Source organism: Mesocricetus auratus, unplaced genomic scaffold, assembly GCF_017639785.1.
Source record: "Mesocricetus auratus isolate SY011 unplaced genomic scaffold, BCM_Maur_2.0 Super-Scaffold_100691, whole genome shotgun sequence".
Taxonomy (NCBI): Eukaryota; Metazoa; Chordata; class Mammalia; order Rodentia; family Cricetidae; genus Mesocricetus; species Mesocricetus auratus.
This window is the reverse complement of record NW_024429267.1, coordinates 46915029-46940439: the sequence shown is the minus strand read 5'-3', so window position 1 is coordinate 46940439 and position 25411 is coordinate 46915029. Positions and strand designations below refer to the sequence as shown.

The window sequence follows — 25411 nt, the reverse complement described above, 5'->3', positions numbered from 1 at the left end:
GAGGTCACCTGGGGGGGGGGCTCGGGAGGAAGGGAGGGAATGGGAGAGGGACCTGGAACTGACTTGAGAAGCAACCTTGTTTCTTATCTAAATTTAAACTGGAAAATAAAAAAAAAAAAAAAGGAGGTCACCTGACCCCTTCCTCTGGCCTCCAAATTAAGGTACATGTATGTGCTCACATGTGCATACACACACACACACACACACACACACACACACCACAAATTTTCACATACACATGCAAGCACACATGCACACATGCAGAGGGAAGAGGGTATATGTTTGGGCACAGCCCTTGTGAGGCAGAAACAGGCAAATGGATGCAAGTTGAAGGCCAGCCTGGTCTACACAGGGAGTTCCAGGGCCAGCCAGAGCTACATAGCAAGACCATGCCTTAAAAAAGAAAAATAAAACTGGGCAGTGATGGCGCAAGCCTTTGATCCCAGCTTTCTCGGGAGGCAGAGGCAGGGAGATCTCCATGAGTTCGAGGCCAGCCTGGTCTAGAAAGTGAGTTCCAGGACATACATGGCGATTATACAGAGAGACTCTGTCTCAAGAGAGAGAGAGAGAGAGAGAGAGAGAGAGAGAGAGAGAGAGAGAGAAGAAAAACAAAACAAAATTAGGAGTTATTCTTGGTCCCTCACCTTCACAATCTGTGCCAAGTCCTTCAGCAACTCCTCTTTAGAATGATTTTATTTACTTTTTTTTTTTAAGACAAGGTCTCAAAACAATTACCTTACTGTCTGTAGCTGGGTCCCACGGGACCTAACCACCTACCTCATATGACCTTTCCAGGGGCCAGGCATGAAAACTGTGCATAGACAATAATAATAAATAGAAAAGAAAGGTTCATTTACAAAAAGAATGTGATGTAATAGAGCCTATTGCTTTGAGGGTAATGTAACCACTTTCTGTTTGGATTTGAGGCCAGGAATTCATGTCTGATTCTATAACCTGCTTATAGAAACTATGGGGCTGGGGAGTTGGCTCAGACATCAAGAGCACTCGTTACTCTTGCAGAGGACCTGGGTTTGTTTTCCAGCACCCACGAGGTAGTTCACAACCATCTGTAACTCCAGGCCCAGGGGATCTAATGCCTTCTTCTGGTCTCTCTGGGCACCAGGCACACACATGGTAAATGCATATAGGCAACATGCATACACCTTTAATCACAGCAGAGACAGGCAGATCTCTGAGTTCTAGGCCAGCCTGGTCTGCAGACTGAGTTCCAGGACAGCAAGGACTACACAGAGAAACTCTGTTTTGAAAAACCAAAACAAACAAGCAAACAAATTTAAAAATAAATATATAAAAAGCCCAAGACTGAGACAATTACAGGCCTTAAGGGAAAACTTACTATTTATGTCTTGTTAAATGGGCATGCAGTCAAACTACCTTCTAAATATTAGTATTTGTGCCCCTAGGCTAGTGCTGCTCTTGGCTCTAGTCAGAGAAACTTCTGCTTGCAGTGAGTGGGTAAAAGTTAATGCAGAGATTCATAAAGGTCAAAGATGCTGAGGATAAGTAACAGTTGAACACTGTTCCTAAATGAGACATCTATATCACTTCCTCCATGGTCCTTGGAGCATCATTTAAAAGGGGACAGAAACGTGGTGGCGCACGCCTTTAATCCCAGCACTGGGGAGGCAGTGGCAGGCGGATCTCTGTGAGTTCGAGGCTGGGCTGGACCGATAGCCTCCAAAACAATACAGAGAAACCCTGTCTCGAAAAAACCAAAAAAAAAAAAAAAAAAAAGGGGGACAGAAAGAATGTAAGAGCAGGGGCGGGGATTTAGTCCAGTGGTAGAGCGTTGCCTAGCAAGTATAAGGCCTTGGGTTTGGTCCTCAACTGGGAGTGGAGGGTGACCAGTGGCAAATAACAAAACTGGGCTCGCGCCTTTATTCCCAGAGCTGGAGAGCCCAGCACAGGCGGATCTCTGGGGTTTGTGGTCAGCCTGGCCCACATAGTGAGCTTCAGGACAGCCAGGACTGTGTAGAGAGACCCTGTCTCAAAAGAAAGACAAAACAATAAGCACAGAAGGATGGGAAGGAGTATTGTGAAACACTACTCTCTGGACACGGCATGACTGTGGCAATCATGAACTCACAGCATCTGTGGCTTCCTGAATACACACACACTTGGGCACATACACTTCTACAGACACACATACTCACACAAAAATAGATAAAATATGTACTTTCTTTTGAGACAGGGTCTTTCTATGTAACCCTGGCTATCCTGGAACTTGCTGTATAGACCAGGCTGGCCTTGAACTCACAGAGGTCCCTCTGATTCCCTAGAGTTAGGATTGAAGACGTGCACCACAAGACATGGCAATCAAATCTTAAAAAGAAGAGAGCCCCTCCAGCCCTAAGTGGTCAAACCTAAACAAACATATATACGAACAACACTAACCAGGCTCATCAAGTTGTGTTTGGGTGTGTGAGAATAATAACTAGAGAGATTATGGGGACGAGAGTGGGGACACAGGAGGAGTTGGGGGAGGGAGAGGAAGAAGTGGAAATGATGTCAATACAGTACTCATGTCTGAAATTCTCAAAAAATTAAAGAAAAAGTTAAAGAATAAAATCCCAGGTGTGGTGTGGCGCTGCAGACCTTTAACCCCAGCACGCAGGAGGCAGAGGCAGAGGCAGAGGCAGGTGGATCTCTGTGAGTTCGAGGTCGGCTTGATCTACAGAGTGAGTTCCAGGACAGCCAGGGCTACATAGTGAAGCCCTATCTCAAAGAATCAAATGAAATAAAGTAAAGCAGAAGGTCAGTAGAAGTGGGGGGGGAGGGGAGATGAGAGGGAGGGCAATGGGGAGATAGAGTCATGACACTTGGTGTGCATGTAAGAAGCCACCAGAGAAGCTCATGGAAAGAGAAAAAAATCAATTGACCCAAGGAGGAAATGCTATTGCAAGTTGAAGTATAAGCAAACAGGTCACGTGGCTGCTGCAATGATTTGTCAAGGCTTTAGTGGCTCATCAATTGATCTTCTATAACTTAGCGGGTGTAAAGAGTGAAGTGAGGTCAAATGCTACCATGCACCCTTTGCTGGTAGCCCATTTCCTGACCAGACTTCCTTTCTCTACCTGCCCCCGAGGCCGGCTTCTTCACTCTGCTTTCAAACCCAGCACCAGGTGTGTGGTCTCTGTACTCTGGAAGGCCCTGGCATCTCCTTACTCTTTTTTTGAGACAGGGCCTCGTGCAGTCCAGGCCAGCTACATAGCCAAGAACGATGCTGAATTCCTGTTCCTCCTGCCTCTGCCTCCCAAGTGCTGGGACCACAGGCACAAAGCACAGCTTCGCCCAATATTTAATATATTCACCTGTTCTAGATTTTTCTTTATTTTCAATTTATTTTGTGAACAGTATGTTAAACTATCCAGGATAAGATTTTGCAGTCTCACTACTGGTGAGACATGCTCATAATCTGTTGGCATTAGACACATCTACAATGTTGTGTAACCACCACCACCAATATTTCCAAGAATTTTTTCACTACCCTCAACAGAAACTCTGACCCATTAGGCAATCACTCTCTATTTCTGTACCCCAGATAACCTCTGATGCTCTGTGTCTTTATGACTGCCTGTCCTAATGCCTCATACAAGGAGAGGCAGACGGTATCAGCCCTATCACGTACATTTACTTGATTTAACATAATGGGCTCAAAGGTTTGCCCGTGTTGTGCCATGCACAGGCATTTTCATTCCTCCCTGGGTGTGGTGGTGCAGGCCCAGAAGGTTAGCACTTGTAAGACTGAAGCAGGAGGTTCACCAAAAGTTTGAAGCTAGCTGGACTGCATACTGAGTTCTGGACCAGACAAGGCTACTGAGGGAGACCCTGTCTCAAACCAGCAAGCGGGGGCTGGGGATGTAGCCTAGCTGGCAGGGTGCTTCCCTACCATGCACAAAGCTCTGGGTTCAATCCCCAGTGCCACTTAAAGTGGGGCATATCTATAATATCTATAATCCCAGAATTTGAAAAGTAGAGGCAGGAAGATCAGAAGTTCAAGGTCATCTTGGTTTATATAGTGAGTTCAAGGAAAAACTTGGGTAAATTGAGATCTTGTCTCATAAAATAAACAAATAATGAAAAGAACTTGATTCTTAGACAGACATAGTGGTGCATGTGTTTAATTCCACACTGCGGAGGCAGAGGAAGTCAGATTGTAGGTATAGTGCTAGCCTGAGTTCCATAGTAAGGCTTTGTAGTAAAATATGCACAACAGGGCCAGGCATGGTGATGTACACCTTCAATCACAGCATTCGGAAGGCGGGGGAAATTGAATCTCTGGGAGTTCAAGGCCAGCCTGGTCTACATAACAAATTCCAGGCCAGCCAGGAGTACACATTGAGACCCTGCCTCAAAACAAATAACAAATAAACATACGTACATACATACATACATACATACATACATACATACATACTTGCATACATAACCCAAAAATCTCTCCACCGTGACAATTCTGGATGACAGTGCTGGGGGGTCAAACTTAGGGCAAGCACCTAATTTAAGCACGCACTCTGGACTGAGTAGCCCTCCAGTCCAATAGTGGGATGGTGTAAGTGGCAGGAATTGCATTCACAATGTTGTGCAACTGCCACCCTTTTCTGTGTCTGAAATGCTTGCATCATCCCAGGTAGAAACTCTAACCGTTAAGTAATTTCTCATCTTCTTCTCCTTCTAGTCCCTGGTCACCTCTAGTGTACTTTCTGTCTCTAGATACCTCAGATAAGAGCGATACTACAGTATTTGTCTTTTTGTGTCTGGCTAATTGAATTCACCAAATTATCTTCAAGGTTCATCCGCTTTGCACCATGTATCAGAAATTCAATATGGGATCTGGAGCTCGGCTCACAGGTTAAAAGTGCGTGTTCCAGTGCTCACATATCAGAGCACCGTTGTCAATGGTTGGTTCTCTCTTTCTGCCTTCTGGCTTCTGGGGATCAAGCCCATGTGGTCCGCTTGGCAGCAAATGCTTTCTGGGCCATGTCACAGGACCCTTTCCTTCCTTTAATTTTCTGAAACACACCATTTTGCTTCCCTGTTTTCCTTTTGTATTTCCTTAGTGGCTCTCACCACTCTGCACGCGCTCATCTGCGTGCAGGGGACCTGAAGCAGTCGATGCTGGGAGTGGCCCTTGATCACCGCCTTATACACGGAAGTAGGGTCTCTCAGCTGAGTCAGGGTTCACCCATTCCAGCTAGTCCAGCTAGTCCAGCTGGCTCGGGGCATCCTGCCTCTGCCTTCCCCATGCTGGAATCACAAGTGGGTCTCCTTGCTCACCCTGCAGTTATGTGGGTTCTGGGAGTGTGAACTCTGGTTTGCACACTAGTGCTTCGTTCACAGAGCCACCCCACCCCAACTTCACCAGCTTCCTTTTTTTTCTTTCTGTCTTTGTTTACTTGGTGTGGTTGAGACAGGATTTCACTACACAGCCCAGACTGGCCTGGAACTGACTATGTAAGCCAAGTTGGCCTTGAGCTTGTGATCTGCCTCTTGCTCTAAGGTTCTGGGATTACCAAGCACTCAGTCATGCCCTCTTTAAAATATCTATTTTATTTTTAATTATTTATTTCAAGTCAGGGCTTCTCTGTATAGCCCTGACTGTCCTAGAACTCACTTTGTAGACCAGGGTGGCCTCCAACTCAGAGCTATTTAATTTTCATCCTATGTGTATGTGTCTGGTGGGCGTTGTGTGTGCAGGTAATTGTATATGCCTGCCAAGTCCAGCAAAGGGTGCTACATGCCCTAGAGCTCAAGCTATTGTGAGCTGCCTGATAATGGGGTTGGGAACCTAACTCAGGTCTCTAAGAGCCCTATATGCTCCTAACCACTGGACCGTCATTCCAGTCCCTACCCTGCCCCCCCTAAGGTTTTGAGTCCAGTATTAATATTCCAAAAACTGGCATCCTGGATATGAGGTGTGATTCTGTTGGTCCTTAAGGGTGGCTGACTTCTGCTTGTTAAGAGCATGCCAGGCGTTGGTGGTGCACGCCTTTAATCCCAGCATTCGGAAGGCAGAGGCAAGCAGATCTCTGTGAGTTCTAGGCCAGCCTGGTCTACAGATGGATGGAGTTCCAGGACAAACAATACAGAGAAAACCTGTCTCAAAAAAACCAAAAAAAAAAAAAAAAAAAAGAGTTGGGAGCCCTTGTGTGTGACTTTCCAGATGCTGGCATTGTAGGCGTGAGCCCACACCCCTGTCCCATGCTCTTTCCAAAGCTCACTGAAATTTCTGTTCCATTGTTTCCGAGGCCAGTCAGTGACCCGGAAAAAAAGCCTGCTTTAAATGGCTGACATGGACGAGGATGGGAAAAAGTATTCTTTCTCTAAATTCCCTGCACCTGGGAAGCCTACTTGCGGGGTGGAGCTGGGGTGAAAGACTTGGAAACAGCTGAGAGTTACTGACATTTGCCAGCTTCCCTACACTCTCTCCTGGCTGCTACAGTGTTCAGTGAGATAGTGGGGTTGCTGTGGGAGGTCCTTGAGACCCAGGGGGATGGATTCCAATGCTTCCTGACCCACCATCCGTTCAGTGTTGTTTAGTTTTGTTTGGGAGAGGATCTCAGGAAGCCCAGGCTGATCTGGGATTCCACTGTACGAGGGAATGACCTGACCTTGGACTCCCAATTCTCCTGCCTCTGTTTCCCAAACGTGAGGGTCACAGGCATGCACAACCATACTTAGCTCACACTTCTATATTACTATTATTATTGTTGTTGTTGTTGTGTGTTTTGGGGGGACAGGGTCTCGCTACACAGCCTGGCTGTCCTGAAACTTACTTTGTAAGATAGGCTGACCTTGAACCCACAGATTCTGCCTGCCTCTGCCTTCCAAGTACTGGCCTGAGCTACTACACCTAGCAACTTCAACAATTTGAGGTAAAGTATTTTTCTGTTGATTGAGAATTTCCAATACCAAGTCCTAGGTGGTCCTTTTTATTCTCCTCCCCCTGTTTTAGAGACCGGGACTTGCTCTGTAGCCCAGGCTGGTCATAAATGTTCAGTCCTCCTGTCTCGCATCGTAAATGTGGGATTACCGGCGTGTGTAGTGGTGGAGAGCACAGCTGGGCAGGGGAACTGTCTGCAGATTGGCAAGCACTCTACCAGCTGAGCCACAAGTCAAGGTTTCATCTAGTGGTTGAAGACTTTTGGTTTTTTCTATGATTTTCCTTGATATGAATATTTAAATGTTATTGCATTCATATTATTGTGTGCAGACACATGCATGCCACAGGACAAGTGTAGGGTCAAAGGACAATTTGCAGGAAGTCAGATTTCTCCTTCTACCATATAGGACTTAGGATCAAACCCAGGTCCTCAGGCTTGGCAGCAAGTGTCTTTACCCACTGAGCCATCTCACCAGTCCCTTTCCAGAGTTCTTAGCCTTTGTGAACTACCTGATTCCAAAGCCCACGTTCTTGGAATCTGCTGCAGCAGCACCTGATTCTTGGTATCTATGTTTTCCTGGTCTTTATTAGTTTTATAGTTTTCATCTGTCTTGCTGTGTAGCCCTGGCTGACCTCAAGCTCTTGGTCTTCCTACCTCAGTCTCCCAAAAACTGGGATTAGAGCGATGTGTAATTTTGCCCAGCTCATGTCCTCGCCGCTGTTCTGTTGCTGCTGCTGCAGTAACAGGTTGGCGCTGGGCAGAGGGGTGTAGATCAGTAGTGGAGTGTTTGCCTAGCCTGTGAAGCCCTGGGTTCAATATCTCACTGGATAAAACAACACAAATTTGTCATATCATGGTTTTGCTATCTCGCCATGCTATAGTCCACGTAGGTTCCATCGAGCTAAAATCAGAACCATGTTTTCCCCAGGAGCTGTAGGCAGTTATGCGTGCTCTTGCTTACTGAGGTTGGCACGTTTCAATCCTTAGTGACTGTAAGTTACCTTGCTGCCTGTTGCCCGATTGCCCCTGCTTCTGATACCTCCTGAATTCTTTGGCCCCCAGTACAGGAGAAAGGAACTCTCTTACTCTGCATTGCTCTGACTTCTGCCTGCCTCGCCTTTTTTTTTCTTTCCTTACATTAGACCTAGCAAAATTATCCAGTATAAACTCCCTAATTTAAGACCCACCACTCTAGCCGGGGGGTGGTGGCGCACGCCTTTAATCCCAGCACTCGGGAGGCAGAGGCAGGCGGATCTCTGTGAGTTCGAGGCCAGCCTGGTCTACAAAGTGAGTTCCAGGACAGCATACAAAGCCACAGAGAAACCCTGTCTCGAAAAACCAAAAAAAAAAAAAAAATAATAATAATAATAAAGACCCACCACTCTAAATTCATCTGTGAAATTCTTTCTGCCATATACTGCCTTAGGCATTAGGACATGGATGTCTTTGCGGGGCCGTTATTCTGCCTACCACACCCCCTCTAGGAGGCAGGAATCATGTGTGTCACTCCTTCCTGCCCTCCTCAGCACTTTCTTCCCCTTGAAATCAGAGTACCTCACATCACCTCACATCAGGCACGGGTTGAGATCTGTCCTGAGCGGAGTTTTCTCCCTCTCCTCCGACCACTCCACCCATCCCAGACCACGGCTGGCCAGTATTCCCTGCATCAGAGTAATGCGTTTTCAAGTCTGTTTCATCAGCTGTGGCACCTCCACTTGTGAGGACGTGAAGGAGGGGCCAGGTCTGCTGTGTAGGGCCCAGCAAGCCGTTGTGTAGGGCCAGTGAGCCGGAGTGCCCATTAAACCCTGGGGGATACAGAGGGAGGCCCCCAAGAGGCAGACGAAGCTTCATCTTCAACGTCCTTCACCTTCCGACCTTGAGAAGGACCCAAGGAAAATGTCCACAGGGACATGTTGTTGTGGAAAGCCTGCAAAATTAAGATAACCTATCAACTGGCAAGACAGCTTCCTGGGTATAGGGGCTTCCAATTAGTCCTGATGACGTGAGTTTGACCCCTAGAATCCACATGGTAGGAGAAAACTAACTTCTGCAAGAGGTTCTCTGTCACATGTACACACCATGGTAAACATGTACTTACAAGCTTGCATGTGTATACACACACACACACACACACACCACACGGACACTCAAAATAAACCAACTTAGATGCCCTAATTTTGTTCACTTGGAGTCTCTGTCCTTTTGCACTTAGAGTTCTCTAACGCTGGCTTCCAGTATCTCACATGTCAGATGGAGAACGATGGAGGAGTTACCCAGCATTAATCTCTGGCCTCCACATGCTTACCTTTGTACACATGCAAAACTATACACACACAAAAAAATTTAACAACAACTCTACCAGCAACCCATGCATAACATTTATGCAACACTGTCAATAATGAGTTAGGAAAAACAAAATAACTTTCCTAAGCAATTAGCAATTAAAACACAAATTTCCATATTAGAGAGAAGGCTAAATTATCTTCCTAGTCTCAGTATGAAAATATTCACCTCCTTAATTATAAATGGGTTATCCTGTTTTAAAAAATTGAATTTTAGCGAGGCAATGGTGGCACACACCTGTAATCCCAGCACAGGTAGAGCAGGTCGGTCTCTGAGTTTGAGGTCAGCCTGGTCTACAGAGTGAATTCCAGGACAGCCAAGGCTACACAGAGAAACTGTCTCATAAAACCAAAAAAAAAAAAATGCCTATTCCCTAGGATCCATTCAGCCTGGATCACCCATGGTAGAGGAAGGGAGGAAAGGAGTGAGGGGTCAACCTTTTTTTTGTTTGTTTTTTTCAGAGACAGGATTTCTCTGTGGCTTTGGAGGCTTGCGACCCCCGGAGGGGACCCCCGACCCTCGGGGATGAAGTGATGAGGGTCGCTACTTATTTGGTGGGTCTTCACGAGCAGATCTGATCTTAAAAAACAAACTTCAAGAAGTTAAGGGAAACAGGCTCAAGACAACTTTTGCTGATCAAGAGCATTTATTCTTGGGGGTGAAATGGTTTTTATAGGGAGAGCATCTCAGGGGGCGGTACAAGCATGTCAACCAAGTCTCAACTCAAATATACACCAAATAAGGTAAAGACGAAGCTGTAATTTTCCATCAGTTGCATTCCACAAATGCTTGTCATCGTAAGCCAGGTGTAGGAAATAGGGAGGGGTAAAAAGCATCCAAAGGAACACACTAACCTTTTGTTAACAAAGACAATTGCTCTATAAGGGTTACTTCCGCCTATCATTATGGTAAAAGCATCCAAAGGAACACATTAACCCTTTGCCAACGAAGGCAATTGTTCTATAAGGGTTACTTCCCCCTGGCTAGGCTGGTGGGCTGCCCTGTGTAAATTTAACTTTTGTGGTTAGCTATTTCCTTTGTCTTGAGGGCATGTGTGCCTGCAGTCACGTAGGCAGAAGGCCAAGAAATGGCTGACAGACTCCATTTTGTTCAAGGTTCTTAGCAGTCCCCAACAGAGGCTGTCCTGGAACTAGCTCTTGTAGACCAGGCTGGCCTCAAACTCACAGAGATCTGCCTGCCTCTGCCTCCCCAGTGCAGGGATTAAAGGCGTGCGCTACCACCACCCGGCTACCCTTACTCTTGTTCCAGGGACCTTGGAGCCGCTTGGGCACCACAGACGTCTGAAGTTGCCACACAAAGGCAGCTAGGGATACCTGAGGAGCCCTAGGTTGGGACTCTAGGGGCCTGAGCTGGGAGTGAGGATGGGGCTAGAGTTGGGAGGCTGGGTAGGAGTCAAGGATCTAAGTAGTGGCGACCTGGGGGGAGAGACTTGAAAAGCTGTAGAAGGAGCCAGAGCCAGCTGCTTCCTGGGGGTGAGTCCTGGGTCATTCATCCACCTCCCTGAGATGAGACAAGGACAGGCAGGAAATAAGGGAGCAGATACTACAATACTGAGAGGACAGCGGTGCCCGGGACTACCTGCCCACCTAGCCTGCGTAGCACGGCTTCCACAAGCGCTCCCGCTAAGAGTGGAAGGGTCTAGACAGTCCTACAGATACACAGGCTGCTGCCCCAGCATGGGACCTTAGGCACCATTTCCCACCCCAGCTGACGATCAGAAAAAGAGAAGCACATGTTGGGTCACCCAGACTGGGTGGGAGTCTCTTTTATTTGAGTTTGTTGCTGGGAAGCCAGGCGCTGCAGGTGGCCCTCAATGTGGAGCAGGATGGCGTCCAGCATGTGAAGAACCCTGAGGACCAGGGTGCGGTCCGAGACAGCCGCCTGCCGTTTCCAGTGCCTGCAGGTGCTGGGAGTCACCTGGGGGAGCTGAGAGCATAAATAAGATCAGAGTGGGGGTGGGGCAGGGCCAGCGGTGGGGCCATGGAGCCAGAGAGAAGGGATATGGGGTAGTGACACAGGCTGGGAGACAGGGAAATGAGTCACCGCGGACTAGGGGCTAGGTGGTCCTGGGGCCCATGGGGGTTGAATGAAGAATGGGAGTATTAAATGGGGGCAGTTGGGTCCAGAGTACTAGCCTTGAGGAATGGCTAGGGATGGATTGGGTGTAGACAAGGGTTCCATAGAAATCCAAGAATAGGACATAGGGGTGAGGACAAGGTCAGGCAGGAGGCCTAGAAAGCCCTAAGCCAGGCGGTAGGAGGACATGGGTCTATGGGGCATGAACAGAAGCAGGGGACCATAGGGGACAGAAGAGAGCTGTTCTCACCTGACCCTTGGCAACCTGGGAACGCCACCGGTGCAACATCACACGACTGATGACCAGCATCATGGTGGTTGTGATGGTGATCCCAGCCACGGGGTAGATGCGATTTCCTCCCAGGGTCATCCAGTAACCAGGGCAGCCCAGACTGCTCCTGCAGCCATCCAGGCTGTTCGGTTGGCAGCCCCAGGGCTGCAAGTCCAGCCCCACTTGGTACCAGAGGGGCCGTGACCAGGCATGGCTAGGGACAGGCATCACCAGCAGGGACAGTGATGGCACTAAGAACAGTGAGTACAGCATGGCTGTGGTCAATGTGAGAGGCCGGAACCCAGTACCTTAGCAACCGGCAAACACCCCTCCCCCAAGGGTGGCCCCCCTCTGAGGCAGCAAGGTTCCAGCTAGGCCCAGCCTTTCACAGTATAGTTGGACCAGACCATGGGATGCGGGGGCTGAGAAAATGATGCCGTTCTACAGCCTGGATCCCATTCTTCATGGTGGACCAGGTATGAAAGGAACACCTCTTACATGCTGGCTTCCAACCCATCTGTCATCCCTCCCTAATCTAAGCACCCCAATGCCTATGCCTTTAAGGGTCAGTGTTCTCTCCTGGGCTAGCAACTGCCAGGCTAGTAAAACAGTACAGGGGTGCTACCCGGCAGTTGCCCATACCCGGCCCAGCCCCTCGCAGCATTGAATAAGCTTCCTCAAAGGTCCCTGCTGACTGCTGCTCTGCCTCCCCCAGGCCTCCCTCAACACTCTTCCTTGTTCTGGGAGCACAGTTTCCCTTCTAGAAAATCACCTTCTCAGCCGGGCGTTGGTGGCGAACGCCTTTAATCCCAGCACTTGGGAGGCAGAGGCAGGCAGATCTCTGTGAGTTCGAGGCCAGCCTGGTCTACAGAGTGAGTTCCAGGACAGCCTCCAAAGCCACAAAGAAACCCTGTCTCGAAAAACCAAAAAAAAAGAAAAAAAAAGAAAATCACCTTCTCAAAGATGGAGCTTCACACACTGCCAGCACCGCTCCCAGGATTACCTAGGGTCATTTTTCTCTAATGTGGTCCTACATTATCTTCTTTCAAGCATTTCTGGCTATATTCACCTTTAAACTATAAGAACACACCAGCTTCCTCCTGGCACCCACTAAGGCCAGCCTGACAAGTTCCTGTTTGAAGTCTGCCTCTGGCTCCAAGTCTTCATTCACACAATATTTACTGAGCACCCAAGCCCGGGGCCAGAATGCAACGCAACAGACAAAAAGCTCCGCCTTCCCTGGCTAAGGGTTTGGCGGGAGCAGAGACAGCTGGTAAACACTATGGTGCCAGGCATGGGCAAATGTCGTGATAAAAGCAGGGACAGGCAAGGATGCCTGGGTGATTTGGAGGGCAGGGAGCCTTGGTCTACTGTTGGGAACTTGCCCAGTGCCTAGCCCTCAGCTTGGCACCTGGAGCGTAAATGATGAATAGTGAAATTCATGTGTTCTGGGCAAGTGATATGGGTATTGCATTGTTCTAGCCATTTCCATGGGCCTGCTTGGTTAACTCACCAGGCAACTCAGTAGGCTGTTGTTGCCACCGTGATTAGGAGCCCACTGCCCATCCTTCCCACCGAGGATCGGCAGCCCATAGGACCAACACATGCTGTTGTCGTCTTATGCCAGAATCAGCCGGTTCTTGACTCATGGTGTTCTGCCAGTCCCAGTGCTCTAATTCTATGAGCAGGCAATTCCTAACACTACTTTTTAAATTCCCAGCAGCCCCTGGGAATGGCTTTGTTCTCTAGCTGGGGGCTTAGGGGCTCACTCTACATCCCCGGAAGCACCGACTCTGCCTTGCCTCTTACCAGGTTATCTCTGAGAATGGCTTAGTCCTGAGCTGTGGGGTTTGTTTGTTTGCTTTTTGTTTTTTGTTTTTCGAGACAGGCTTTCTCTGTATTGTTTTGGAGGCTGTCCTGGGACTCGCTCTGTAGACAAGGCTGACCTCGAACTCACAGAGATCCGCCTGCCTCTGCCTCCCGAGTGCTGGGATTAAAGGCGTGAGCCACTATCACCACTCGGCCTGAGCTACAGATTTGATTCCATTTATTTTTTCCATTTAGAACTAAAGGGCTATGTGTGTGAGACTGAAGAGAACTCTGAGCTTATAAAATCCCAACCAGCCTGGGCCCCACAGTGGCCCCGCTCCTCATGCTCTCTCTCTGCCTAGCCCTGAGCTCCCTGACACTCACACCCCAGTTATGTCTACCTTATGGATTATAAGACAGCTGGGGAGTCTGAGTTGAGGACAATGCCCCAGCCACATCATGACCACGCCACAGCAGAGCCTGAAGTTGGACAGACACATTTATTCCCAGAGCTGTGAATTCATCAGCTCCCTTCCAGCACCCAGCCAAGGCCAGCCTGACTGCAATACTCTGCCCTGGGCCTGTAGCACTGAGCTCAGAGTCCCAAGGCATCCACCCATGAGTTATATGTGCATGTACATGGAATGGAGTCCTGGGTGGCACCAGGAGGTGACCCAGAGGCAGGAGTCTCATGAGGGTGACCTGTCACAACCTCCAGAGGTAGGCAGTCTCCAGCAGCAGAGTCAGAGTTTGGTGGCCTGTGTGGGCAGGAGAGGAAGTTCCAGTTAGTTTCCAAAGGACATATGTGAATTCCTGCTCCTGAGACAGCACCCCTCACCCCCCCACACAAACAACTTTCTCCCAGGGAGGAGGGTTCAGTGTGGGCCAGAGCCCTGGGCAATGGCACAGACTTTCTGGAGTTGGGGTCAGGATAGGGATAAGCAACAGATTAACAAAACTGCTCAGTGGGCCAGAGTCAGCTTACCGAAGCAGGGTTCTTAGGGCCAGACTTCCGGTGGTGGAGGGCAAAGGTCACAGCGTCATGGACAGAGACAAAAAGATGCTGCTTAGTGATATCGTCACCAAAGAACTGTCCGGCCTCAAGCTGGGTTATCACAGGACCTGTGGGCAAGAGGAGGTCCTGACACTCGGTACATCAGGAGACCCAGTCCCCAGGCACCCCGAGAATTCTGACCTCTGCTACCCCTGGGGCTACTTACAGCTAGAAACCCAGTCACTAATATGTCTGTGTGTGTATGCCTATATGCCTATGTCTATGTGTTTGTGTGTTTATGTCTGTGTGTGTGTATGTCTGTGTGTGTGTCTGTGTGTGTATGTCTGTGTATGTACGTGTGTGTGTGTATGTGAGTGTGTGTGTGTGTGTGTGTGTGTTGCTTACACCCAGAGGACACAGCAGGGCATCAGATGTTCTGTTCTTATGACTGTCAACCTTATTCCCTTGAGTCAGGGTCTATTTTTTTTTCTGGGTTTTTCAAGACAGGGTTTCTCTGTATTGTTTTGGAGGCTGTCCTGGAACTAGCTCTTGTAGAGCAGCTTAGTCTTGAACTCACAAAGATCTGCCTGCCTCTGCTTCCCGAGTGCTGGAATTAAAGGCGTGCGCCACCACCACTCGGCGAGTCAGGGTTTCTAACTAAACCCGACACTTTATCTTGGCTAGACTGGCTAACCAGCTAACTCCTGGGAACCATCTGTCTCTACCCACTAAAGGCTAGCATTATAGGCATGCATAGACATATCTGGCTTATTTTACATGGTGCTGGGGAATTGAACTCAGGTCCTCATATGTGGCAGCACTAAGGCATCTGAGCTCAGCACTTATCCACCAAGCCATCTCGCTAGCTCTGCTCCTGCCTCTTGATTCCTCTCTCCCAAGACCTGCAATTTCAGAAAAAGATTTCTTTTTCCTTGTATTATCTGACAAACTCCTTGATCAGAGTTCCAGCCTCTGCCTGGATTGATACTGCTGTTCCCACTCAACGTACTGTAACAGGCTGCGATGTACACTTCTACCTCGATCTCCCGGAAGTCACGGAAAATCTGCAGCAACAGAGAGGGCTAGCCTTAGAGAGGCAGCATTTGGGCAAGATTTAGTGGCGGACCTCAGAGGGTTGGTTTGGGGTGCAGAAGGCTCAAGGCAAGTGGTGGGGTCAGCATGAAGGCTGGAGGGTCCCAGCCTGCCCAAAGCCCCTTACATTCTTCAGGGTCTTAATGCACACGGTGTCCACAAAGGAGAGAGTACTCAGGTCTAGGATGAGGGTATGGAAGCCTGGCTGGGGCAGGCCCAGCGACTTGAGTGTGTTCACAGTTGGGGCCTTGACATCTTCTTGACTGCTGGTGACTGCATCCTCCAGCTCCTCCCTCTGGTGCACCTGCAGGGGACCCAAACGTACTAAAGGACCATCCATGATAGAATACACAGTATACAGGGACACAGAGAGTCAGACCAAAACTATGAATGCATGTAAAAATACTGAGATATGAAGATGTGTGGGGACACATAAGGACATAGACTGACTGATAGGAGAGACACGTGGATCTATAAACACAGGAAGGACATGTAGGGACACAGGAACGCATACTCCAACATGCACAAACTGCTTTGTTACTTCCTAGGCCAAAGCTTAATAAAGAAACAAGAAGGAAGCCAGGCGTTGGTGGCGCACGCCTTTAACTCCAGCACTCAGGAGGCAGAGGCAGGTGGATCTCTGTGAGTTCCAGGCCGGCCTGGTCTACAGAGCAAGTTCCAGGACAGCCTCCAAAACAGTACAGAGAAACCCTGTCTCAAAAAAACAACCAAAACAAAAGAAACAAGAAGGGAGTGTTCTGGGAGATCACTTCCCATCCTTAGCCAAACAGGGTAGAGTGGATAGGGGGCTAAGGACAGACAAGATGGCCGCAGGCCCTCATGTACCCACACTCATCATACACACCTTAAACCACAGGCCTTCATGTACCCACACTCATCATACACGCCTTAAACCACAGGCCTTCATGTACCCACATTTATCATACACACCCTAAACCACAGGCTTACATGTACCCACACTTATCATACACGCCTTAAACCCTGATCTATGGGAATCTTTGGTTGAGCTTGGCATCCCTCTTGACCCCTAGATTTTCCCCATGTTCCCAAGCCCTCTCCTCTATCCATAGGCACAGACTGGTGTCTTGTTACATCTATAAATTCAAGGTCTTCATCGAGGTCAGTCTGAGATTATTGAGAAGGGCCAGAGGAGAATTTGGAGTCGCAGGGTCTTCCTGAAGTGTCTGAGCTAACATCTCATTCCCCCATCATTAGTCCAACGCCTTCCCACCCACACTAGCAGGTCACAGCTCTTCTCATGCCACATGTGTGGGCATCTTTGCAGGTCTTGGCTGCTCCCCTCTCCCATTTGGAGCCTCACCTTGGCCTCAGCGCCCTCCACGTCATTGCTTTTGATGTCTTCGAAGGTGGTGTTGACATTGACTGAAACTGAGGAGATCTTGGAAGAGGCACCCTAGGAGGGACAAGGGATGATGAGAAAGATGTCCCGAGTGCCATATGACAACCAGGCCAGGAAAACCAGGCCAGGAAGACCTGGTCCTGCCCCGGCACTGGGCAAAGAGCCACAACAGGACCTAGGCTGCAGGCCCAAGACGGTTTAACAATGAGAGGGGCCTGCTGTGGTTCACGCTGTGGTCAATACAGGAGAAGCAGTATCGTCTCTAGAGCTTGTCCTGCCCTGCCCGGGGCTGAAACAGGGTCCCTGGAGTGCTGAGGAAGACGGGAGGGACACAGTGATGGGAAGAGAAACAAAGGGGTGAGAAAACGGGACAAGGACCAGACTGGGAGAAAGGCCAAAGCATCATGGATGGCTGGGGGTCAGGGGTCAGGGTGGGGAGCACAGCAGAGCTGGAGGGAACGCTGAGGGGAACCCCACCTGCTTCTGGGACGTCGTGGTTTTCTTCATCCGCTTCATCTTCATTTCCTGCTTTTTGATTCGCTTCTTTTTCTGGGTGATGAGGTGGTCAACATCCACACCGCACTAGAAACGCAAGTCAGGGGTAGGGTTTGGGTACTCTGGGGAGAGGAGGGATCCCCGGAATCCCCTCCTCATACACACCAAGTAGCAGGAGTCTGCCTCACCTTCTGCTTCAGCGAGTCACTGTAGAGCTCAGCATTGGCAAAGTAAATGGTGGCTGAGGAGCGGAAGACCTTCACTCCAGGGACCTCCATGGCCTGGAGATGAGGAGGGTTTGGGGTGGCTGAGCCTTCCTTGCCTCTACTGCACCTTCTTACTCTGCTTTCCTCTCTTAGAGAGCCTGCTACCCTCTGCCCCCAGTCTGTGGCCGATACCCTTCCAGGAGTCTGGGCCATAGCCCAGCTACATCACCCTAGCTCCCTGTGTTGCTAAAGTCTGGTCCCTCCCAACTCTCCTGTCTTTCACCAGATTTCACGGTTCAGCTCTGAGCACGCCCCCACCCCTGTTCCTGAGTCCACTAAGTTGTCATTCCACTCACGCCTTCCCCAATTCTTGCCTGTTCCCTCCACAGCCCAGGTCTCCTGGGCGTTTGGGCCTGTACCACGTAGGCTGCCTCCCAGCCATGTGCAGCAGGCTGCTCCCCTCATGTCTTCTCCCGCACCTAGACAGACCCCTCATTCTGCTCTTCATTCTCCTAATTATACTGCAGTTGGCCTTCAAGGCCCAAGTGACAGAACTTATTGTGTTCTGGACTCTCACACAACCTTTGTTCTCATGACATGAAGCTTTTTATACAAACTAGCAGCTGGGGACCTTGTATTCCCACTGAGCAGACCAGGAAACAACCTCCCTACATCCTCCCTGCTATTTCTTCCTTTTGACCCGCACACTCTACAGGGTAGGGCTTGTGCTTCTAGCTTCAAGACTAAGTCATCCACTCGTGACCTGAGCAGGGTCACACACCTAAACTCCTTTCTTCAAATTCCAAGAGCAGAAGCCAAAATGCTTTGTGTGTGTGTGTGTGTGTGTGTGTGTGTGTGTGTGTGTGTGTGTGTGTGTACGCGCGCCTGTGCGTGCATACGGGTGTGCACCTTGCATGTGAAGACACTGGCTATCTTCCTCTTTGGCTCCTCGCCTTTGAGACAGGGTCTTTTACTAAACCGGAGCTTACCAATTGGCTAAACTGGTTGGCCAGTGGGCCCCACTGATCCTCCTACCACTGCCTTCCAAGCACCGGGGTTACAGACGTGTGCTGCCATGCCTGGCATTGTATATGGGTGCTGGGGATCCAAATTCAGGTCTTCGTGTTTGTGTAGCAAACCGTTTATCTACTGAGGCATTTCCCAGTCCATGCCCCGGGTTCTTGTCCATATGGAAGGGAATAAACAGGGCGCATTTACCCTGTCTGTACCACCTCCCATTCAGCCCTGCCACTCACCCCTGAGTACTCTGCCACGTCTCTATAAATATCCGTGTCTGGCACCTGCCCCAGGATAGAGTAATAGGGCCTGAGGAGAGAGTTGGGGGGAGGAAAAAAAAAAAGCCATGAGGAACTCGGGGTGTCCCTAGAGAGGTAAGGAAAGTTGTGGAGAGTCAGTGTAAAACTTCCTCCCTCACCAAGCTGGAACTGGGAGTACCAAAACCGGCTGACTCACAGCTGCATCCGGATCACCACAAGCAGCAGGGAGAATACTATGGAGACTGCCAGGCCAATGTCCAGGTTCAGCAGGATGGTGGCCACAAAGGTCACCAGCCAGATTAGCTGATAACAAAAGGGCAGAGGTCAAAGGGTCTGTGGGCCCCAAAGGCCCCAAAGCCCGGTCCTGGGCTCCCAAGCTTCTCACCAGGTCCACTCGATTTGCCTTCCACAGAGAGCACACGTCAGAGAACTGCTTCATCATGCCCTTTAGATTCACGATGATAACGGCTGCCAGGACAGCCTGGGGCAGGGAGAACGTCACCAGGGTTGCTGAGAGGTTCCTAGAGGCTGACAGCCTCCACCACCCAGGCACGACAGGCATGACCTGCTCAGACTGACTGGCCAAGCACTTGGGCGGAGGCCAGCCTACAGCCAGCTTCCACCACACCAACCTGAACCCCTCGGAGCTGACTAGGAGGCTCTAACCCTTGACCCCTGATTCCAGACTATATCCCCAAGAGCTCAACCTTGTATCTCTGAGCCCCTTACATGGGACTAGACTGACTGATCTGGGCCTGAAGGCCGGCTGGGAGGGGTAGAGGCTCACCTTGGGCAGGTCTCGGAAGAGTTCCCCGAGTTTGAGGATAATGAGGAGAATGAAAAGGGAAGATACGGCTCCAGCAACCTACAGGGTGCGAGTTAGCAGGGTGCAGGTGAGAAGGGGCAGGCCACCCTGGCAGAACCAGAGCAGCATGCGTACCCAGATGGACAAAGGCCCACACACGCATGCTCACACCTGAGGCCCACCTGCGTGTTGCCCCCGGTGCCCTCCTGTACCAGGCTCCGAGACATGGAGCAGCTCACAGGGAAACACTGGAAGAAGCCGCCAATGAGGTTACTGAGGCCAAGGGCCACCAGCTCCTGTGGGGAAGAGTGTGGTGAGAAGCCCTGCCAGGGACGCCAGGTCACTGTCCTGGCACATCTAGGCTGACACACTCCTAACCTCTACTTCTGCTCAGTGGCCTCCAATGTTTGGCTGTTGTCCCGAACATCCTATTCTCCCACCCACCCACAGCCATTTTCAAGCCCAGCCTGACCTTTCTCTGCCTCACCCCTATCGTCCGGGCCTGTGTACGCCTGCCTGCCCCTCCCTGACCCCCATCACAGACCTGGTTACTGTCCACTCGGTAGCCATGCCTCAGGGCAAAAATCTTCCCGAGCGAGATGGCAATGGCGAAGCCTACCACAGCAATGGCAAAGGCATTTCCCACAAGCGTTGCAAACAACTCTGTCTTGGGAGGCACTGGGGGTATCAGCCTGGGAGGAACATCTGTGAGGTCAGAGTGTGGCCTGGCCTCTAGTTGTCCCACCTCCCTGGCAAGACCAGAGCTTACCCTGTGGTGATGTTGCCCACCACGTCTATGTGGAATCTCTCATTCAGTTTTGCACCAAAGGAAATGCCAGTGGCCCCAATGAGCTGTGGAGACAGGACAGTATTAGGAGAAGGAGTCCTGGCGGTATCATTAGGGAGAAGGGTAAACCACTATGGGGGACAAAACCTTTTTCTGAGGAGTGAGAAGTTGTGGACAGGGTGGGAGGCAAACTCTGTCATCTGAGGATGGGGATATGTTATCAAGGTGGCAGAGGCCAACGGAGGGCTTTCTGCTGCACCTCGGAACGCTGACCGTGGTCACTCTATCTGATCCTTCATGCCTTGAGGTTGTATACTGGTCAGATCTCCCCTCCCTTGCCCTTCTCCTCTGCCCACCATCCCCTGGCACCCGAGCCAACCGTGAGTAGTTCCCCAGGTATGGGCAGGGGCAGATGTCGCTTCAACTTTTCATTCAACATCTTCACCATCACCAGTACCACGCCCGCCACAAGCGCTGTGACCACGGTGCCGGGCACGGTCTCAGGCAGCTTTGCGCAGACCTCCAGCACTGTCTGAGGAGAGGTGGTGTTGCAGCCAGCATTGAAGGCCACGTGTGGGCACAGCACGCCTACCCACCCTTGCCCCCGCCCTCACTCACATAGATAACGGACAGTGGCCCAGAGTGACTGTTCAGTTTGATGCCAAACACATACTTGAGCTGGGAGACGAGGACTTGCACAGACGCAGCTGTGGTGTAGCTGCGGACCAGAGGCTCTGACAGGTAGGTGACCACGAAGCCAAAGTGCACCAGGCCCAGTCCCACCTGCCGGGTAGTCAGCGAGAGTCAGGGAGCCAGAACTCGTGGGACCCGAGGGGATAAACGGACAGCAAGAGGACACAGTGTAAGCCAGGCACCGAGGGGGCGGCTATTCCGTACCTGGAAGAGGCCAACCAGGAAACTGAGTGTGTAGGCCACCTGCACTCGGGCATCATCAACTGTGGCATTCAAGCTTTGCAGGAAGGCGTCATCTGCAGTCAAGGATTCCGTCACACCGCCCACCATCACAGACATTACAGCAAAGGTCCCTGAAGGGGCAGGACAGGGCAGGTCTGAAGGGAGGAGGAGGCTGTCCTGCTCTGGAGCCCTGGTCTTAATTAAAAGAAGCCAACAGACATCCCATTCTGAACACATATCCTTGGACTACAGCTGTACAAACGGAGGCAGTATTGGCTGGACATGACCAAGGTCACAAGGGAACCTTGAGCTCCTAAGGCAATGTCGACCCCATCTCCCCACCCTGAGTGTCCTAAGATACCGTGTTCTCTGGGAGCAGGAGAGGGGTTATGGACAGGCCCCTAGGAACTTCCAGGACCCATGGACTGCCTCATTTACCCTGAAGCCGGGGTTCTGAGATATCCTGAACCTGTAATCTCTACAGTCGGTTTCCTAGTGCTTTTTGGGATGGTCCATATGCTATTCTCTTAGCATCGAGTACCCACACAGCCCTCTTTTCCAAGCTGCCCTGCCCAGCCTGCCCCTCCCCTCCACAGAGGACACCCCCTATGAAAAACTAGACCTGACTCCACTTACCCACAGAGATGTGTCGAGAAGTACCAAATAGGAAATAGACGAAGACAGGGTAGAAAGAACTGTACAGGCCAAACATGGGAGGCAGTCCCGCCAGGAGGGCGTAGGCCAAGCCTGGAGGCAGAAGGTTGCAATGCAGACTTGGAGAACAGGGTCTCCAAAAGGTAGGGAAATCCAAGCTCTGGGCTCAGGGGCCATAGTTCCAAGGCTCCTGCTTTGGCCTTTCACAGACCACAGAGCTCCAAGTCCAGGATGTTGAAGGTAGCTCACCCTGTGGAAGCTGCATGATGGCCACACTCAGGCCAGACAATAGATCGCCCAGGAGCCAGTCACGCACAGGATAGCGAGGTAACCAGCCCAAGACTGGAACGTGATGGAGTAGAAGCGCATGGGCCCGAGCACGGGAACATCTGGGGACATGAAGCATCGGTTAGAGACAGGACTGGGCCTTGCCAGAACACCCCAGACCTGACCCTCATCATTACCGAAACCAACTTCGCCACTGGTAGGTCGTGGGCACTGGTCCCCAGCGCCCCAGATCCTCGAGCTGCCCCTGGTTCAGCAATGGCCTTTCCACATGGTAGTCTCGCCTTTGCAGCTCCATTTCTTGTGCTGCGGACAGGAGTGCCTGTGTCTGCTGCGCCCCGTGCTCTAGAGAGGTGAGACCACAGACATGCAATGAGAATTCCCCTATCCCAACCTTCCCTACACCTGGGACCACAGAGTCACATACCTGAGTTTTCCAGGCTCAAAGATCAAGGGTAGCTCCAACCCTGCTGGTCTCTGAGGGCCCCGTGCTCACACCCAGACAGGGGCAGTACCTGAACTTTGGCTGCTAGAAACCTCTTTCTGGGCCAAAGTCTCTCTGGCAGGGAGGGAGAAGTGGGATGAGCAGGACCTACACATCCAGCTCAGGTGTGGTTGCCCAACCCCGAGTACCACTGCAAGTCCAAGTCCAGGTCTGCGTCCAGGTTCCGACTGGCTGCACCTCCTAGCCTCTAACTCTCAGCCCCTTGCCTTCCCTGAACCAATTTCCAGCTGCACCACAGGCCGTGCCTGCCTGGCTGGCGGACAGCATGTTCAGAGAAAGGACCTAGCAAACCGAAGACTGGTAAGCAACACTCCCCCAAGTTTCAGGACTGGGCCCACCTAGCTCCAGGGTCCAAGCTCTCACTTCCAGAGACAGGCTCCCACTTGAAGTAGAGAAAATTCACCTGGAAACAAGAGCTTTCGGAAGCCAATCCAACCTGCAGGGATCCCTGCCCAGAGAGTCATCACCAGCCGGGCAAGTTCTGGCCTGGGGGTGAAACTCTCCTCGCCTGCTTTGGAGGGACCTCTCGAAACGGTAGGAGACAGACTTTACCAGCGAATGCGGGATGGGGAACAGGTCTCATCTGGGGAGTTCCCTCAGAAGAAACTGAGCTGGGGGGGGACTCCATATGGAACTCAGCTCTCCTCTGCGAATGTATTTCAAGAGGGGGTAAATTTGAAGGGAGAACTAGCGTTTTGGGGCAAGTTTTCAGCCATCATTTCTGATGTGGAAGCCGCTATCTAACCAGGGGAGAGGATCTCACCAGAGGGGTAGGAACTCACCTGGGAAGAGCCTCTAGCCTGGGTGTCCACGTTGGAAGGGGACAAAGCAGGTGCAAGAAAGATCCTCAGAGGTTCCCTGCACCGCTGCCTCGCGGAGACCTCAGGGGCTCCTCTCCCTTCCTTCGAGATCACTCAAGTCTTCTTAAAGGGCTCCCTCCCCTTACCAGGCAGCATGCGCCTGGGGGCGGAGCCTTGATCCTTGGCACCGCCCTTTGGGAGGGTACAAAGGCCCTCAGAGTCAGAGGGCTCACAACCACGCGGACTCCGGCCACAGCACGTCCACGGTCTGTCTCCCGGTCCGAACGCGCCCAGCCGGAACACCTCCTGGGCCTGGGCTCCAGGGCAGGCAGCAACCTCCCTGCGGCCCCCTTATTAACAATCCAGGGACTTTCGGTGCAACCCTTAAGAGCTAGGGTCGCGGCGGATCCCGCCCCCATCCTTCCCTGCTGATGCTGATCGACAACTACCTGCGGAAAATCGGCAAGGCGGTAAACTAAGGCTGTGCATGCGGGAAATGCCTGCTGGGAATTTGGCGGTTCCCTTTCAGCACTGACCTAGGCCGGACTTCTAACACTTGGTGGATACGCGGAATTCGGGCGGCGCTCTGTAACTCACCGGACCCATCAGACAGCCCCATTGCCCTCAGGTAGCTCGAGCGCCGCTGCTCTGACAGCTCCAGCGGGAGGCCGCTACCGGCGGGAAGGTGGCGCCAGGCCGGGAACGAGACCGGCATCACGCTTCACTGCCAGGATGTGCAAGCTCCGACCAATGAGAATTCTAGGGTGGAACCTAAGTCATACTCTCCGGGCGGGGCGAGCCTGAAGAATGAAGATTTAACCCTTTCCTTCCCAGCGGCCTAGATTAAGTCCTGCCCCGCAACTGGAGTAGCTAGCTAACCGGCTGCCTGGAGCTGGCGGACTGGAACAAAGGACCTGTGCCAGAATCCACCGTGCCTCTTTATCCCTGAGTGGATGGTTCTGATCTTACGCTCAGCTTTGTGAAGGGTCCCCGTAGTGCAAGGAGAAATCCTTGAATAATCTGGATACCTAGATGTGTAAGCAGGGGTCCCAACCTCAACTGTGGGAGATCCAGGTCTGTAGGGTCTCTCAGGGACCACCAAGCTGTGAGACCTTGTACAGTGGGCCTCAAGACCTCCTGCCTACTCCCCCTCTCCCCCCACCCCCAGACAAGGTTTCTCCGTGTAGCCCTGGCTGTCCTGGAACTCTCTCTGTAGACCAGGCTGGCCTCCATATCAGAGACCCACCTGCTTCAGCCTCCTGAGTGCGGGATTGAAGGGGTGATGGAAAGCATTTGACACTTCTGTCTTCCCAAGGCCTCCCTTTCAATTCTGGCCACCTAGACTGGAAACGGAGCTGGGAGGGTTCCCTCCCACTCTGCAAGCCCACCCCAGGCAGTGACCTCGGAAGGGAAGGGAAGGCTCCCCTGAGCTTTCAAGTTTCAAGCCGGATAAAAGTCAGAAAGACCAGTAAGGGCCCCGGTGTGGGTGGGTAAGGCATTCACTGGACAGGGAACTCCTAGGTTTGGTTTGACAAATGGGCAGGGCCATCAATGCCAGCTCTGGGTGTAAGGCAGCCCTTATGATACATCTAACCCAGAAGGAGACTTCTCTTGCCCAGTTCTTATGCCCTAACTTCACACTCCAATCACACGGTGAGAGGCCATATTTCAGAAAGAAATATGGTCCAAGTCTGCCTTGAAATGGGCTAAAAATAACTGGATATTTTGGAGGGAGGAGGGTGTGGATTCCTTCAAAGGTCATTCTGGGTGAATCATTCATAGTAACCATC

At 51.1% G+C, this 25411-nt stretch overlaps 2 protein-coding genes across 4 annotated transcripts; both read right to left on the bottom strand.

The window, feature by feature from the left end:
* Positions 1–11004: 11004 nt before the first annotated feature.
* On the bottom strand, positions 11005–12483 carry Tmem89 (transmembrane protein 89). Its single transcript, XM_005088701.4, has 2 exons — positions 11596–12483; positions 11005–11195 (listed from the first exon to the last, which is right to left on the bottom strand). The coding sequence occupies exons 1-2, from the start codon at positions 11887–11889 to the stop codon at positions 11010–11012; spliced, it is 480 nt and encodes a 159-aa protein (XP_005088758.1). The 5' UTR covers positions 11890–12483; the 3' UTR covers positions 11005–11009.
* Positions 12484–13906: 1423 nt separating this feature from the next.
* Slc26a6 (solute carrier family 26 member 6) lies at positions 13907–24717 on the bottom strand. Of its 3 annotated transcripts, none has more exons than XM_013116986.2 (21): positions 22744–24717; positions 22496–22661; positions 22281–22420; positions 22014–22124; positions 21360–21508; positions 21081–21245; positions 20842–20994; positions 20445–20527; positions 20220–20367; positions 19858–19971; positions 19658–19735; positions 19256–19351; positions 19067–19173; positions 18850–18919; positions 17576–17668; positions 17370–17474; positions 16854–16946; positions 15639–15815; positions 15429–15483; positions 14411–14547; positions 13907–14183 (listed from the first exon to the last, which is right to left on the bottom strand). In XM_013116986.2, exons 2-21 carry the CDS (start codon positions 22612–22614, stop codon positions 14169–14171), a joined length of 2208 nt encoding a protein of 735 aa, XP_012972440.1. In that variant the 5' UTR covers positions 22615–22661; positions 22744–24717; the 3' UTR covers positions 13907–14168. The 3 variants fall into 3 exon arrangements, with proteins under 3 accessions (XP_012972440.1, XP_005075018.1, XP_021085658.1); XM_005074961.3 differs by having other exon boundaries at positions 23604–24717; XM_021229999.2 differs by having other exon boundaries at positions 24219–24717.
* Between the last annotated feature and the right edge of the window lie 694 nt (positions 24718–25411).

Bases quoted from the DNA above. Each gene is read 5' to 3' on its own strand.
- Slc26a6 (XM_021229999.2), bottom strand. From the start codon at position 24,336: ATGCCGGTCTCGTTCCCGGCCTGGCGCCACCTTCCCGCCGGTAGCGGC. The intron at 22,125-22,280 runs GTGAGCTACCTT...TTCTGCCTCCAG, and splicing joins CATCATGCAGCTTCCACAGG to GCTTGGCCTACGCCCTCCTG. The intron at 19,352-19,657 runs GTGAGCCTCTAC...TCCCTGCCCCAG, and splicing joins TCTTCCGAGACCTGCCCAAG to GCTGTCCTGGCAGCCGTTAT.
- Tmem89 (XM_005088701.4), bottom strand. From the start codon at position 11,889: ATGCTGTACTCACTGTTCTTAGTGCCATCACTGTCCCTGCTGGTGATG. The intron at 11,196-11,595 runs GTGAGAACAGCT...TTATGCTCTCAG, and splicing joins CCCAGGTTGCCAAGGGTCAG to CTCCCCCAGGTGACTCCCAG.